The 12834-nt window shown below is 46.1% G+C and overlaps 1 protein-coding gene across 1 annotated transcript in view; it reads right to left on the bottom strand.

Moving 5' to 3' along the window:
- Positions 1-4217: 4217 nt before the first annotated feature.
- The window catches only part of Polr3c (RNA polymerase III subunit C), a 35689-nt gene continuing 27072 nt past the window's right edge, over positions 4218-12834 (bottom strand). The window contains exons 9-11 of the mRNA XM_077703619.1: positions 12216-12284; positions 6163-6330; positions 4218-4382 (exon numbers count right to left, since the gene is read on the bottom strand). Of these exons, the coding sequence (XP_077559745.1) occupies positions 4242-4382; positions 6163-6330; positions 12216-12284 (378 nt within the window). The 3' untranslated portion in view covers positions 4218-4241. The remainder of the gene's footprint in view (positions 4383-6162; positions 6331-12215; positions 12285-12834) is intronic.

The raw sequence follows: 12834 nt of genomic DNA on the forward strand, positions 1-12834 counted from the left end.
ATTGCCCATGGACTTCCAGACTAGGAAGCCACCCCATGATTTATTTTTGCTCAGTAAAGTTTCTTCCTCCTCCTCCTCTGGTCATCCACCTTCACAAGGCAGAATGGCCTTGAATTTTTATGTGCAGTGCAACTGCACTCACCATAATCAGAGTGCGAGTTCAGTGTTTGAACTATGTCTGCCCTATCTTATTGTGTGTCTGATTGTACCATGGTGACATTTCGAGTGAGGAGCCCAATACTCCCATAACAGATGGGCAGCAGTCGGGGTACTTGAGTGGCTCCGCCAGCAGGTCTGTGTTGACGCGTCAGAGATCTTGCGGTGGCAGTGGGGAGGAGAATGAGCATCCATGATAAGCTGGTGGTTGCTCCCGTCATTGCTGGCACCTCCGCCACCACTCGACCTTTACCAGTTTTGAACAAAGCTTGGAACGGTATCCTGGGCAACATCGGCTGCCCCGCCCTCTGCATAGAAGGAATGATGGCTTGTGATTCCTTCTTGCGGATCGGTACACACTCTGCGTGTGTGTCGTTGGATTCCAGAGGCAGTGCAGTAGTTAGAAAAAAATCCCGGGCCATCTCCACTAACGTGAAACCTGGGGAAGGGCGAAGCATGCTGTATACAAGTGTATTCTTGGTGCCTTGGCATTTTTTGCCAATAGAGATGAAAGTGGTGTTGGGTACAGGTATACAGCTTTGCTATAAAAGCCTGGTGTCCTTGAAGCACGAAGTGTTCTAGCGCGAGGCGTAAACGAGTGTCCCGGTGCTTATTTAGCATGTGTTACGAAGCGCTCCTGCACAAGACGTAAATGAGTGTCCCGGTGTTTTTTTTAGTACCGCATTTTCCGGTCTATAAGTCACACTTTTGTGTAAGTCGCATCCCCCTCAAAACGAGAGTTTTTCCGAAAAAAAGAAGTACATAAGTTGCACCAGTGTATAAGACCCACCGGTGTACAAAACGCACTTGTTAATCAGGCAAACTCGTAGAGGATCAGTTCGTTAGAAAGTGCGGCGAAAGTACATGGTTGCGGCGGCTGCCGCCTCTGAACGCATCCCCCCCTAAGCAGTGCTAGACGCGTGCATCTACTGTCCAAAGTCTAGACAGAACTTCTCAAAAATTGTTTGTTGATACACACAGATGCCATGTGCTTACAGACGGCGTTTAGGAAAAACCATCAAAGCCTTCTTCCTCCGACTTGCTAACAAATAATTCATTTAGACCATAGAGCGGTGTCTCTTGACGTGCGCTCACATCATGCAGCACACAGGCACCTTTTTGAGTGCGGACCATGCGCTGCCGCCAGGTACCAGATTTATTCCATACATAAGTTGCACCGGTGGATAAGTCCTACCAACAAAAATTTCAGAAAAAAACTGCGACTTATACACCCGAAAATACGGTACGCGTTACGTTCTTGCGCGACGCGTAAACGAGTTTCCCGGTGTTTCAGTACCCCAACTACATGAAACGACTACGACGACGAGAGACTCCAACTGTCCCAGCCCCCAAGAGGCTTTGCCCCTAAAAGCGGATTAAGAGGAGTGCATGTGCTGTTTCTTTAGCTCCCTTGTTGCCCTCAATTCCTTGGTGACCAGAAGTCCAATGTAAGGTGGCAAAAACACCATTGACTGCTGTGCTACTACAAGAATATTGATGAGGTGTGCTGGTAAGAGTGTGGGTAAAAACTTGCAGGCTTGAAGCACAGGTTGGTAGTCGGTTTAAACATCGAGGCAGTTGGCAGACAAATTGGTTGACATGTGAGCTAGCTCTACAAATCATCTGCTTATGTGGAAATCACGAAGTTTGATTCCGTAACAGTGAAGAGGAATGCATGGTGAGAAAGTGATGCCTCACGTTTGCGTTCATCAAAGGTTGTTTCCACGTAAATGTGTTGTGATGTCTTAACTCGTCTCTCATGGCGCCCGGTGGAGGTCACACTGCAAGGCGAGGCAATGGCATAAAGGCAGTAACTAGATGTTCCTCGACTCGAGTAATTTTTAGGTATTTACGTGTATGGGCAGTCTGGCTTTTCCACCATCTCTAGCAGCTCACCACCAAAAAGAAAGAGAAATGTACATTTTGTCTCCCGACTTACCACTGACTACAATGTAAGTGATCTCCTCGGGTGAAGGACTCATGTTGCTTTGTGAGCAGTACTGTTACCTCTAGTTGTCAATTTCCAGTGCAACTTGTAGTTTCCTGCTGATCAGCTGCTTGTTGGAAGATGATCTACAACAAAACATTATCACCATAGATAGTGAAGCCTAGTTATCTCCTTCAGTTGCTTAGCCAGGTCAATATACAGTTAAGTGTAAAAGCATTGGCGATAGTATGAAACCTTGTGGTACTCCAACCACATTTAGATATATTCGGCCTGCGTCACCATTAACAGGAACCGCAAAGAAAAAACTTATAGTAGCGTAAGTGCAGATTACAAAGGGGCGACCAACGCGGTAGGATTTGAAGCGCCTTCTCTCACAACCGCAGCCGGTGCACGAACGAAGAAGCGAGCGGCGGCGAACTCGAAACTAAAGCGTGACAAACTGTTCGCATGGCGACGCAGTGAAACATCCCCCTCGCGAGGGGCACGATCAAATGCAGAGCATTTCCGGGGGCGCACGACGTTAAGTAGTTTGCGTTACGTTAATGCTGTTGCACTTGTGGCAACTGCTGACGAGAGAGCGCTCGTCAGCAGTAAAATTGGCAGCCTCGGCGCACGTTGAGTCCGAGAGAGGGGAGAGTGTCCTTGAAACGTGCCTGGGCGCGCTATCGAATGTTGATCGCGCCGATAGTGAAACGTCTGAGCCGGGCATGTCGAGGCGAGCGATGCAGACTACTACGGACGCCTAGAACGGGTGACATCGTGAGTTAAAGAAATGCTCTGCATTTAAAAACCGTGAAGGAACGAACATATGAAGTTGAGTGTGCAACCTACAACATCGTGCCACATGAGTGATCGTCTCGTGTGTCACACTATTGAAAGCTTTCTCAGGTCCACTGCAAGGGAAACTTTCAGGTAGCAAACTTCTTGGTCAACTGCCTGCATCCTCAGCACATTTTCCTTTAACAAAACAGGCTATCACGAGTACGCAAGTTGGGGCAGAAACCCATCTCGGCCTGGTAAAAGTGGTCCTTCAACCCTAAAACAAAGGAGATGTGTGCAAGAGCCACACTCTCAGCACACTTGTATGAGTGGTGGCAAAGGACGCAGGGAGCATGTTTGACAGTGCATCTGGCTTCTTTTGTTTCGAAATGGCAAGTACCTCGCTAGGGAATCGAGTTGAGCAGCGTTTATGCAAGAAAGGAGCTGTCACTTCCCAGATTTCTTCAGGTTACGAAAATTGCTTACGTTATACGTTTGCTATCTGGTGCTCTGCATATGATCACTGAGGCAAGTACTTGCTCGAGCTAGAAAAGGAAGAAGGGGAAGTAGACGTCTTTATCAATAAAAGAAGGTGACTACTATAGATGTCAGAGTTGGTTGGAGGGGCGGGGGGGTGTTGAAAGTTTGTGGCTTTATCTTATAGCTGGGAAACGATTGGGTCAGTCTAGCACATTACGCTAGAAACACCAGTGCGCATCATCTTTTGCTGTCCAGGAATGTCTACTGGTTGACTTGCTTTGTGCAAGCTAATCGTTGCCAGAGATGTCTGTAGTTCATTTAAACTCGAACACTTCACTTCCGCAAAAGCTACTGAAGACACCAAAAAATGATAAGCCAGCACCCAGTCTGCTTGCTCACACCACATTTTAAGCAGCTTTGACGTGCTCGCACAGTCTGCCTGTAAATGCATCCAGCTTTGTTCTATTCATAGAGACTGCCATACTCAAAAATGCATGACATTGGTGCAGCTTCAGTTAAGACATTTTCCCTTTCGTACGCGCTACAAAATTTCTGCCCAACAGCCCACTACAATGCAGTCTTGAAACTAGCCATTGCACTGAGTGCCAAAGCTGGATTACTTTTTTTACCATAGTGGATGCCTCTGTTCGTCAACTGAAGCGACAAACAATAATAAGTGGCTTCACAGCAGAAACATTTTTTAATTGATTTGCATGGTTAGTCGCCACCAAAGCAATAGAAATTTGTGTTGATTTGTGGCTGATGCAAGCTACGAATCCACCCAAAACCTTTCGCCAATATGAGTGACTGGAATGGATAAATGGAAGGAAAGAATTTTTTTTGTAACCTCAGTCCAGGATGTTACCAGTAGCAGTGACCACTAGAACGTCGAAATAATTTATTTCTGCACCGAAGCAATGTACAGCTGCAGGATCACAATGGTTTCATCCATTTGCACCTCACTAAGCTCCATTTTGGACATGACATGCTTGACGTAGGCCAGCTGTTTCCTTTCAGGGGGAGTGATCATGTCCTTCACCTGCCGGGAAAAAACAAAATGCGGTCACTGCTGGAAAGGAAGAAAATTGACAACAAAAATAGCTCATTTTACCTTGGTCAAGATCAAAACACGTGTGCTTTGTTACAAACGGCAGAATTCAAGTGCTTCCACTAGGAGCAAACTGGAAATGTCCTCGTCCTTCACACACATGATCTAGTCTTTGCCCACCACAGGAAATGCGCTCCAACGCAAACGTAAATGTTTTAAGTCATAACTATCACCTGAATGGTTACAGTGAAATCACCAATCGGTACTGTATAAACCAAGTCGTCTCAGCTTCTGCATTATTTATTTGGATAAGTGCCCACAAACAGCATGATGCCTTATAAAGCACAGATAAGCCTATTGCAATGACCACAACACCACCATTGCAATAGCATAAAAACAATTGCACAATATGTTAGTATCAATTGCTCTAACAATTTTTCATTTGCCACACTTTCTGCATAAAATTCATGGGTGATGGCCTTGAGCTGATACGTCTTAAAACTAAGACGTGCCGCATTAGGAAATCACCAATAGTTCGGATGCCTTTGGGAAATCAGCAATACTGTGGCGGTACACCAGACCACCTCTGACTGATCATTCCTGAATTTTTTTATGTCTAGACTAAGGCTGCCATTTGGAACATCTGAAGAGCTTACAATGTTGACTCTATGATGCGACTCATAAACCAATAGCCCACAGCTATCACCTTACTGTTGTGCCAAGGACCACCTACTAATTATTGCAACTATGTCATAACGTTAATTTGAGTAATGTACGTTGCACCAGAATTTGCTGTAACTTTAACTGTTCCACAACGTATGTCAGCATAAGTGCTAAGTGCTTAACCTGTAAACTAACATCATAATTCATCTGCTTAACTTTCACATAACTTGATCGCTATGCTGGTCTATGAAAACCAGTCAGGTTAGAGCTTCAAAACGTTGTACTTTTTCACATTTTTCTTTTTTAAGATTGCAAAAAAATCTAAATTCGGTAACCAATTATTAAGCTTAAATCCATTTTTTCAAACCCGAACAATCTTACTAGGTGAGGGCAGGTGCATTTTGTGCCGTTGAAATGAACACACACGTTTTCCACGTTTGTTCCGTAAACAATTTTTAACAAGAAATGCCACAGAGAAAAACCGCCTTGGACGAGAAGTGGAATTACATTTAGGAATAGCATGCTTAGAGTTTCAAAGAGGAGCCAAGTAAACAAAATGGGACAGGTATTACGTTCATGACAGTAGGAGGGGTGTTGCAATTTCGCTACCGCTGTCGGCGACTGATTTGTGTAGAAACTGGCTGCTAAATGTCACTGAGCGCATCAAGTGCTGCACACAAAGGCACCAGTAATAATTATGACGGTTCACACCTAGCAATCTTGGACTCTCCTGTGTTGACGATGACAGTTATGACGATTAGACTGCCTGCTTGCATGTCGAAAAATATTACCAATCTGGCCAATCTGGAGGGTTGACAAGGATGACAATGACGATGAACATTGCCAGTCATGCTCACTTAGCCCACTTGGCGAAATCCTGCGCCAATGTGGACAAAAACGTTAACAATGACGACGGCTTTGCCGCAGACCGTCCACATGTGGATGAAGACTACGGCGGAAACCGTGCCGATTAACCGTTGGCTGCTTAGCCAATCTCCTGCGTCCAGATGGCAACAATGATGACCCTTCGCTCACTGACCTACTACCAAGCCAGCTACGCCGTGACTGCCCGACAATGCAACAGACCCCACGGATTTCTTCAGCGTACCTCCTGGATCTGCTCGGCGGCGGCCCCGTTCTGCTGCATGGTGGCCACGATGAGGTCAACGCGCTGCTTCTTGTCCAGCAGCCGCCGGTGCTCCTGCACGGTGTCTTCCCTGCGAAGCACCAGGTTGGACAGGCCCCGGTAGCAGAACTCCAGCACTTGCCGGCACAGCTGCAACACCGTTCGAGGGAAGGCATAGCGGTGAACTGAGGGCACCCAACATGTCCGGATTTACAGTAGCCAACCGTTTTTTCGGACTCCAAAAATTCCGACTTGCTGGATATTTGGGACTTTCCCGAAGAACCACCAGTAGTCTCATAGGAGTAATGACTCACGGATTTTTCAGCCTGCTCTTCTGTTCAAACTATTTTTCGTTCCCCTCCATGTCCCAAAAATCGGTCGGCTACTGTAAATGGAGAAGCAATATCGAGTGGGCCTGCTGAGTGCAGCATACAGAAAACAAAGCGATTGTGATACTAGTGGGGTTGTGCACACCGAAGCTACACCTCCACTATGAGGTGCGTAGTGGTAGAGGGCTCCGGATTTATTTTGACCACCTACAGGGGATCTTTAAAGTGTGCCGAAATCTCGACACACTGGTGCCTTTTTCAGTTTTTGCTTCCATCGTGGCCACAATCGAACAAACGTCCTTGAGCTCAGCAGCAGCACAATGCTTTAGCCGCTGAGCCACCGTGGCGGGTCAGATGGTAACTAAGTTTACTTGAAAATTAAAAGTCGTTTCAAAACCAGTGTCTTCCCTTAAAGGAGCCATGAAGAGAAAATGCAAGTTGGTTTTATTCGAAAGATTTCGTGTTTTATAGTGCCCCCAGCGCTTGTTCGGATACAAACGGTGCTTTATTCATTGAGAAATTAAACAATTTAGGTTAAAATTTTGATTTTCCCGCTCAATCGTGCGTTTTCGTGGTCCCAAGTGACATCACGGGAACCGACCGCTCTGCAGCCTAGAGTACCTTCATTCACGCATCCGCCGTACAGGGTAGAGACACGTATACGCTGGCGCCGCCATTTTCGGTTGCTCGGTCGCCGCCGAAGCAAGTCATTGTGTCAAAACCGCGCTAAAATTATTGCCGCAACGTGGTTTACTGAAGAAGTTTGAATCATATTGTCTGTTTCGCGTTGCTAGGTCTCGTGGGAAACGAAAAGAATAACGCGTTGAGCCCGTTGGCCCAATTGCGGCGGAACGGGACCGTTCAAAGGTTGTCTCCACCCTGTACAGCGGTGTTGGTTTGTTCCCGCGTTTCTTTACGTTCCGTAACCTAGATGGCGCCACCATACCATGGCAAGCGTTTGGTTTGTTTTTGCCCGCATTTAAACCTGGCTTGTTTTTGTTCTGGGAGAAAATATTCGTTCCCTGAAACAGTGCTCGCTCGACAAATGGGGTCACGTAAAACACCGTTGCTTGCGTCAATCGGCCAGTGTCGTCTGAGACAACCCCAAGCCCCGTAGTGCTGTGCAGCTAAACAAGCATGCTGTGCGCAGTACGAACAGCAGAACGCATCAGTACTTCTATGTTTACATGTGCTTTCGTAACTGCCACTGTTTGTCCCATCATTCTTATTGCTTTGTAAAGAATGTGCCCTAAATTTAAGCGCAAATCGCTCGTTCGTCTAGTTTGTAAGTTCTACCTAATTTGCGTCTGCTTCTGCCAGCCTCCGCCAATCGCAGAGCTTAGCTCATGTGACGACATAGGTTCTGTTGCGGGAAATGAGCTGGTGGGTCGCATGACCGTTCCCGTTTTTCCTAATTATGTAGCTTATTTGAGCGAAGTTTACGTTAAAAGTGGTGTCAGTATGATTCTAATGAGACAATCTTTTGAATGAACCAAACTTGTGTTTTCTCTTCATGGCTCCTTTAAAGGAGTCATGAAAAAGAGCCATGAAAGGAGCCATGAAAAAATACAAGTTTGTTTTACTCGAAAAATTTCATGTTTTATAGTGTCCCCAGGGCTTGTCCCAATGCAAACGATGTTTTATTCACTGAGAAATTAATCAATTCACGTTAAAATTTTGATTTTCCCACTAGATCGTGTGCTTTCGTGGTCTGCAATGACATCACGGGAACCGACTGCTCCGCAGCCGATTGGAAAACCTTGTTTATCGTTAGTGAACCTAGATGGTGCCACCATATCGTAACAAGCCATTTTCTGCCTCTGGTTTGCTTTTGACCATAATTGAACCTGGCTTGTTTTTGTTCAGGGAGAAAATAATCGTTTCGTGAAACAGAGTGCTCGCTCTACAAATATGATCACGTAAGACACCGTTGCTTGCGTCAATCGGCCAGTGTCATCTAAAACCACCCCAAATCCCTGCAGTCCTGTGCAGCTAAACCAAGCAGGTTCACGCAGTACCAACAGCAGTATGCATCGAAACTTCTATGTTTACGTGTGCTTTCATAACTTCCACTGTCGGTCCCCCCATTCTTACTGCTTTAAAAGGAATGTGGGCTAAATTTAAGCGCAAATAGCCTCTTCGGCAAGCTTATAAGCTCTGCCTAATTTGCGTTTGCTTTTACCGGCCTCCGCCAATCGCAGAGCTGGCTGGTATGATTCTGTTGCGGTAAATGAGCGAGTGGGTCGCATGGCCATTCCCTTTTTTCCTGATTATAGAGCTTATTCGAGCGAAGTTTATGTTAAAAGTGGTGTCAGTGTGATTCTAACGAGGCAATCTTTTGAATGAACCGAACTTGTGTTTTGTCTTCATGGCTCCTTTAAGAGGAAAGTTAGGGTGTGGGTAACATGCGAGTTTTGCCTCAAAACCCAGCCTCAGTGCTATGTGCACTACATCCTGATGCATGCATTCCCACAGCCATTATTGTATTCCTCCCTCTGATCTTACATGGCCAGCTTATGGTAAAAAGCACAGAGGAGTGCTTTTGGTGTTCAGACGTAAAACCGGTATTATCTTTACTACGAGTGCACTTGCTGTTCCAAGGTCAGATGCTGCCACACTGAAGTGAGAGTGTCAAAACAATCAGATAACAGGCAAATTTTGCCTCCAAATTCAGCTTTACCACAAAGCACGCCACACTGCGACTCGTGCGTCGTTCCCAGCAATCATTGCAATCTTCCTGCTGCTCTATCCTAGCCAGCTTATCGTTTTCTATCCCCCGAGTTTGTACTTTTTTTCCACCACTTTACATCGCTGGATGTACAAACCATGTACAGGGGTGAGACAGCTGAACCAGATTTGGGAGCAGCTTTTGGAGCAGCGAAATTTCGATTTTGGAGCAGAAGAACCTTGATTCGGAGCAGAAGAATGACATTTATTGTCACCTTAGAAGCCTAAAAAATCAAATTTTTGGCCACTTGGGGGGGGGGGGGGGGGGGGGGAGTGCACTTTGTAATCGGTTTTGAACGTACATAACACTGAAACAGACTTTCAATAAAGTTTTTTCTACGTGAGAATCACAAGGAATGAACTACCTTTTTCAAACCATTTTTACATTCTTGGGCTCTATGCATAGATAACGCGGAGTTGCGTTGCAAATATCTATTGGAAGAACTAAAAAATTTTAAGGATTTTTTATTATCCCGTGAATGCCGAAGTTATTTTTGTAATCCCAGACTCAACGCTACGCACAACTGAGAGTCATGGCAAAAGTTGCGCAAAGTGTGGTGGCAGTCGTCGCACCCCACCAGCCCTCCCATTTCAAGCCCCAAGGTGGGCGTTCACAACGATCGTAATTAGAGTATTGGTATGTTTAGTCACCTCCCTTTTGGCATTAAATTTCAATTCAGATAGATGAACCATTATTACTAGCGTGCGATAATAGCCCGTCCCGCTATTGGACACTGCTTGAACATCTGGCGGTGATGCAGCCTGCGCCGCCATTTCTCAGTGTCCATCGTCCCACTCCCGCCGCTCGCAAGCCCACTGTCAATAGCAACAATAACTCGGCGTTTTATAACGCCGCAATGAGTCCTGAATTTCACTTCAAGCACGCACCGTGCCTCACACTCAAGACCGAAACACGGCGATATCGCGGGTACCCCGTTGTTTTTGATGAACCCCTGTCTTTCGAGTCGCGTAACTTCCCATAACAGGTCAAACGTAAACCCGGCCACCCCCATAAACAAAACCACCGTAGAAATCGGTGAATAGCACTCTGCCTGAACCACGAGAAACTGCTTCGCCCAGCGGCCATGTTTTCCAATCTTCACCACACCAAGATGACGGCACCCAGCAATGTCTTTCTGGAGATGCGGCGCTCCCAAAATTTCCGTTTTAAAATCAACTTGCACAAGTAGTTTGTAAAAACTTTATATGGGAAAACTTTAAAACTTCGCACAATATAACATGTGCAACCCGACCTTGTGACTTTCGAAAAAAATATCCCGTGGACAACTTTATGCGGGTTTTTTAGTGAATGATCAATCAATTAAACCTTTACAAACAGCATCACCTTCAAGGTGCTGGAAAATTATGCCGTCAGTAAGCATTTTTTCCCCCCCTCTGAAATTGACGGGAGCGTTAAAATCCTTGGCTCTCATACTCTTTCGGAGCAGTTTGGCGCAATTTTTCTATTTTCAAGCTTTTGGAGCAGCCTGGCGCAGGAAAATGAATTTGTATCAAAACTGCGCAATATGCGCAGCTGTCTCACCCCTGCATGTACCACGCCTGCTTTGGCCACCGAGAAACACTAACAGTGTGTGTTAAATAAATAAAAGAAAAAATAAAGTGAAGTTTTTCTGTTCAGCCTTCGAATAGTGCCATCTCCATCTTTTCTATCTTGCAAGCAAGCTTGCTTGTCCAAAGCAAAATGCCGCTGTGCAGCTTTGAAGACAACAAGAAAACAGGCACAGTCCCTGGCAAGAGTAAGGGTGAAGCTTCTGACAACCTAGCAGACATATATATGTAATCAGCTCAATAGATGTGCCTTACCTTACAGCAATATGGTCTTTTGCCTGCTTTTTTTCTTCTTTAATGCCCTTTTTACGTGTGAGAAAAAAAAATTATCTGAAGTTTGATCACCGCTGGCATGTTCAATGACATAAATTAGTATTACTTCTTTTCCATGAAGCCTAAAGGTTGCATTACACAGCCAATAATGTGAGATATATGCAGGGATATTCTGTAGGTCTTCCTGTGGGCATAACACGGGGGTGAGGGCTATGTGCAGGGAGTAGTACTATTCACGAGAAAACGGCAAGTACAGAAATGCATTAAAGGGACCCCAAAACACTCCTTGAGCAGTGCAAGTAAACCTGCACAACGTTCACTGCCAGGAATACCTGAGCCAAATTTTACACGTGCCTGTGAAGCGGTGAGCGCGCCAATCGCTGTGGAAGGCGCGGAAAAACCAACTGCGCTCTCTTCAGTTCTTCTCATTATGCAGCCCTGGCATGGCCTAAACGACATCACTGCACCCATGGCTGTCCTATTGGCTGTCGCTGGTCAACTTCGCGGTTTATTTCTCGCATTTCCTGTAACGATCCGCCGTCATCGGCGCTGTGTACCAACCTCTTCTATGCCTGCACCTGTACGCATAGTTTTGGTGTATATTTTGTGTTTTGAGTGCGTGCGGAGTTTGAGTGACGAACTCAATACACCCCTTCCAATGACACCACTTGACAAATGTTTATCGCTTCAAAAGCACCATACCAGCCTGAGTGCGCACCAGACCAGAAATAGACCCCTCCCCATTGCGGAGAAAAGGAGAAAACTCCCCGGCCTGTGATAGACCGAATGTCGCCGAAGAGAACGCCGCGAGCCGCCCCTCTCTTCGGGAGACAGCGCGCAGCTTTTGTCGCGTTGTCCGCGGTCGAGTTGAGAGGGAACAATTATGCGCGATTGCTCATCGCGCGTAGTTTTGGTGATAGGGAACGGATTGGGAATGGATAGGGAACGGATAGGGATAGGGATAGGGAACGGATAGGGAACGGATTATAATTCTTGCGGGAGGAGATTGCAGGGACAATAGACTTCACCCAAAAAACATTCCTAGTAGCATTGCCCACAAAAAGCATTTCCCACAAACATGCACAGTTTAGTGACGGGTAAATGCAGGCTGCTGGACCGCATTCAGGCAGTGCATACCTGTAGCACGTCCACATGGAACAGATAGATCATTCTGCACGCGGCATAGTCAGGTGTCCTTGGGAGCTCCTGAAAAGAAAGCACTCATCAAGTTGGCCACAGAACACAAATGGCAGCTGGCATATTTACTCGCATAAAAGTGGGACTCGTGTCGCCATCACACCCCCACATGCATCAACACACCCAAAGGTTTGAAGTAGGGGGGGTTTGAAGTCAAGAGAGGGCAGACTATGCAAGGGCAGCATTTGTGCATTACCAAAAGTGCCCAAAAAATGCCAACCAATAACAGGGACCCCTGCTTTGTGACACGTCAATGTGTCAGGAAAGAGATGGCAAACTTTCCAGCATCACTACAAGCTCTCCATAATTAGCAAAGAAATGATATTTAACCCAGACTTCCTTCTTAGGCAAGCTACCTCACTACTGTGAGAGTTTTTTAACACGAAACATTTTTAGGTTAGCAACATAGAATTTCAATGCAACGTCCGAAGCCTCACTGTCACCCTCGACGCCGATTGCCTAACAGGCCACGAGAGCACAGGCTCAGTTCAGCTCTAAACTGGAAAACACACATACCGGTACATGCCGTTAGAGCATGGTCATCGTCAAAACACAGCGT

This window comes from Haemaphysalis longicornis, unplaced genomic scaffold (genome assembly GCF_048455015.1).
Source record: "Haemaphysalis longicornis isolate Haplotype H1 unplaced genomic scaffold, Haemaphysalis longicornis Haplotype H1 scaffold_3, whole genome shotgun sequence".
NCBI classification, from domain to species: domain Eukaryota; kingdom Metazoa; phylum Arthropoda; class Arachnida; order Ixodida; family Ixodidae; genus Haemaphysalis; species Haemaphysalis longicornis.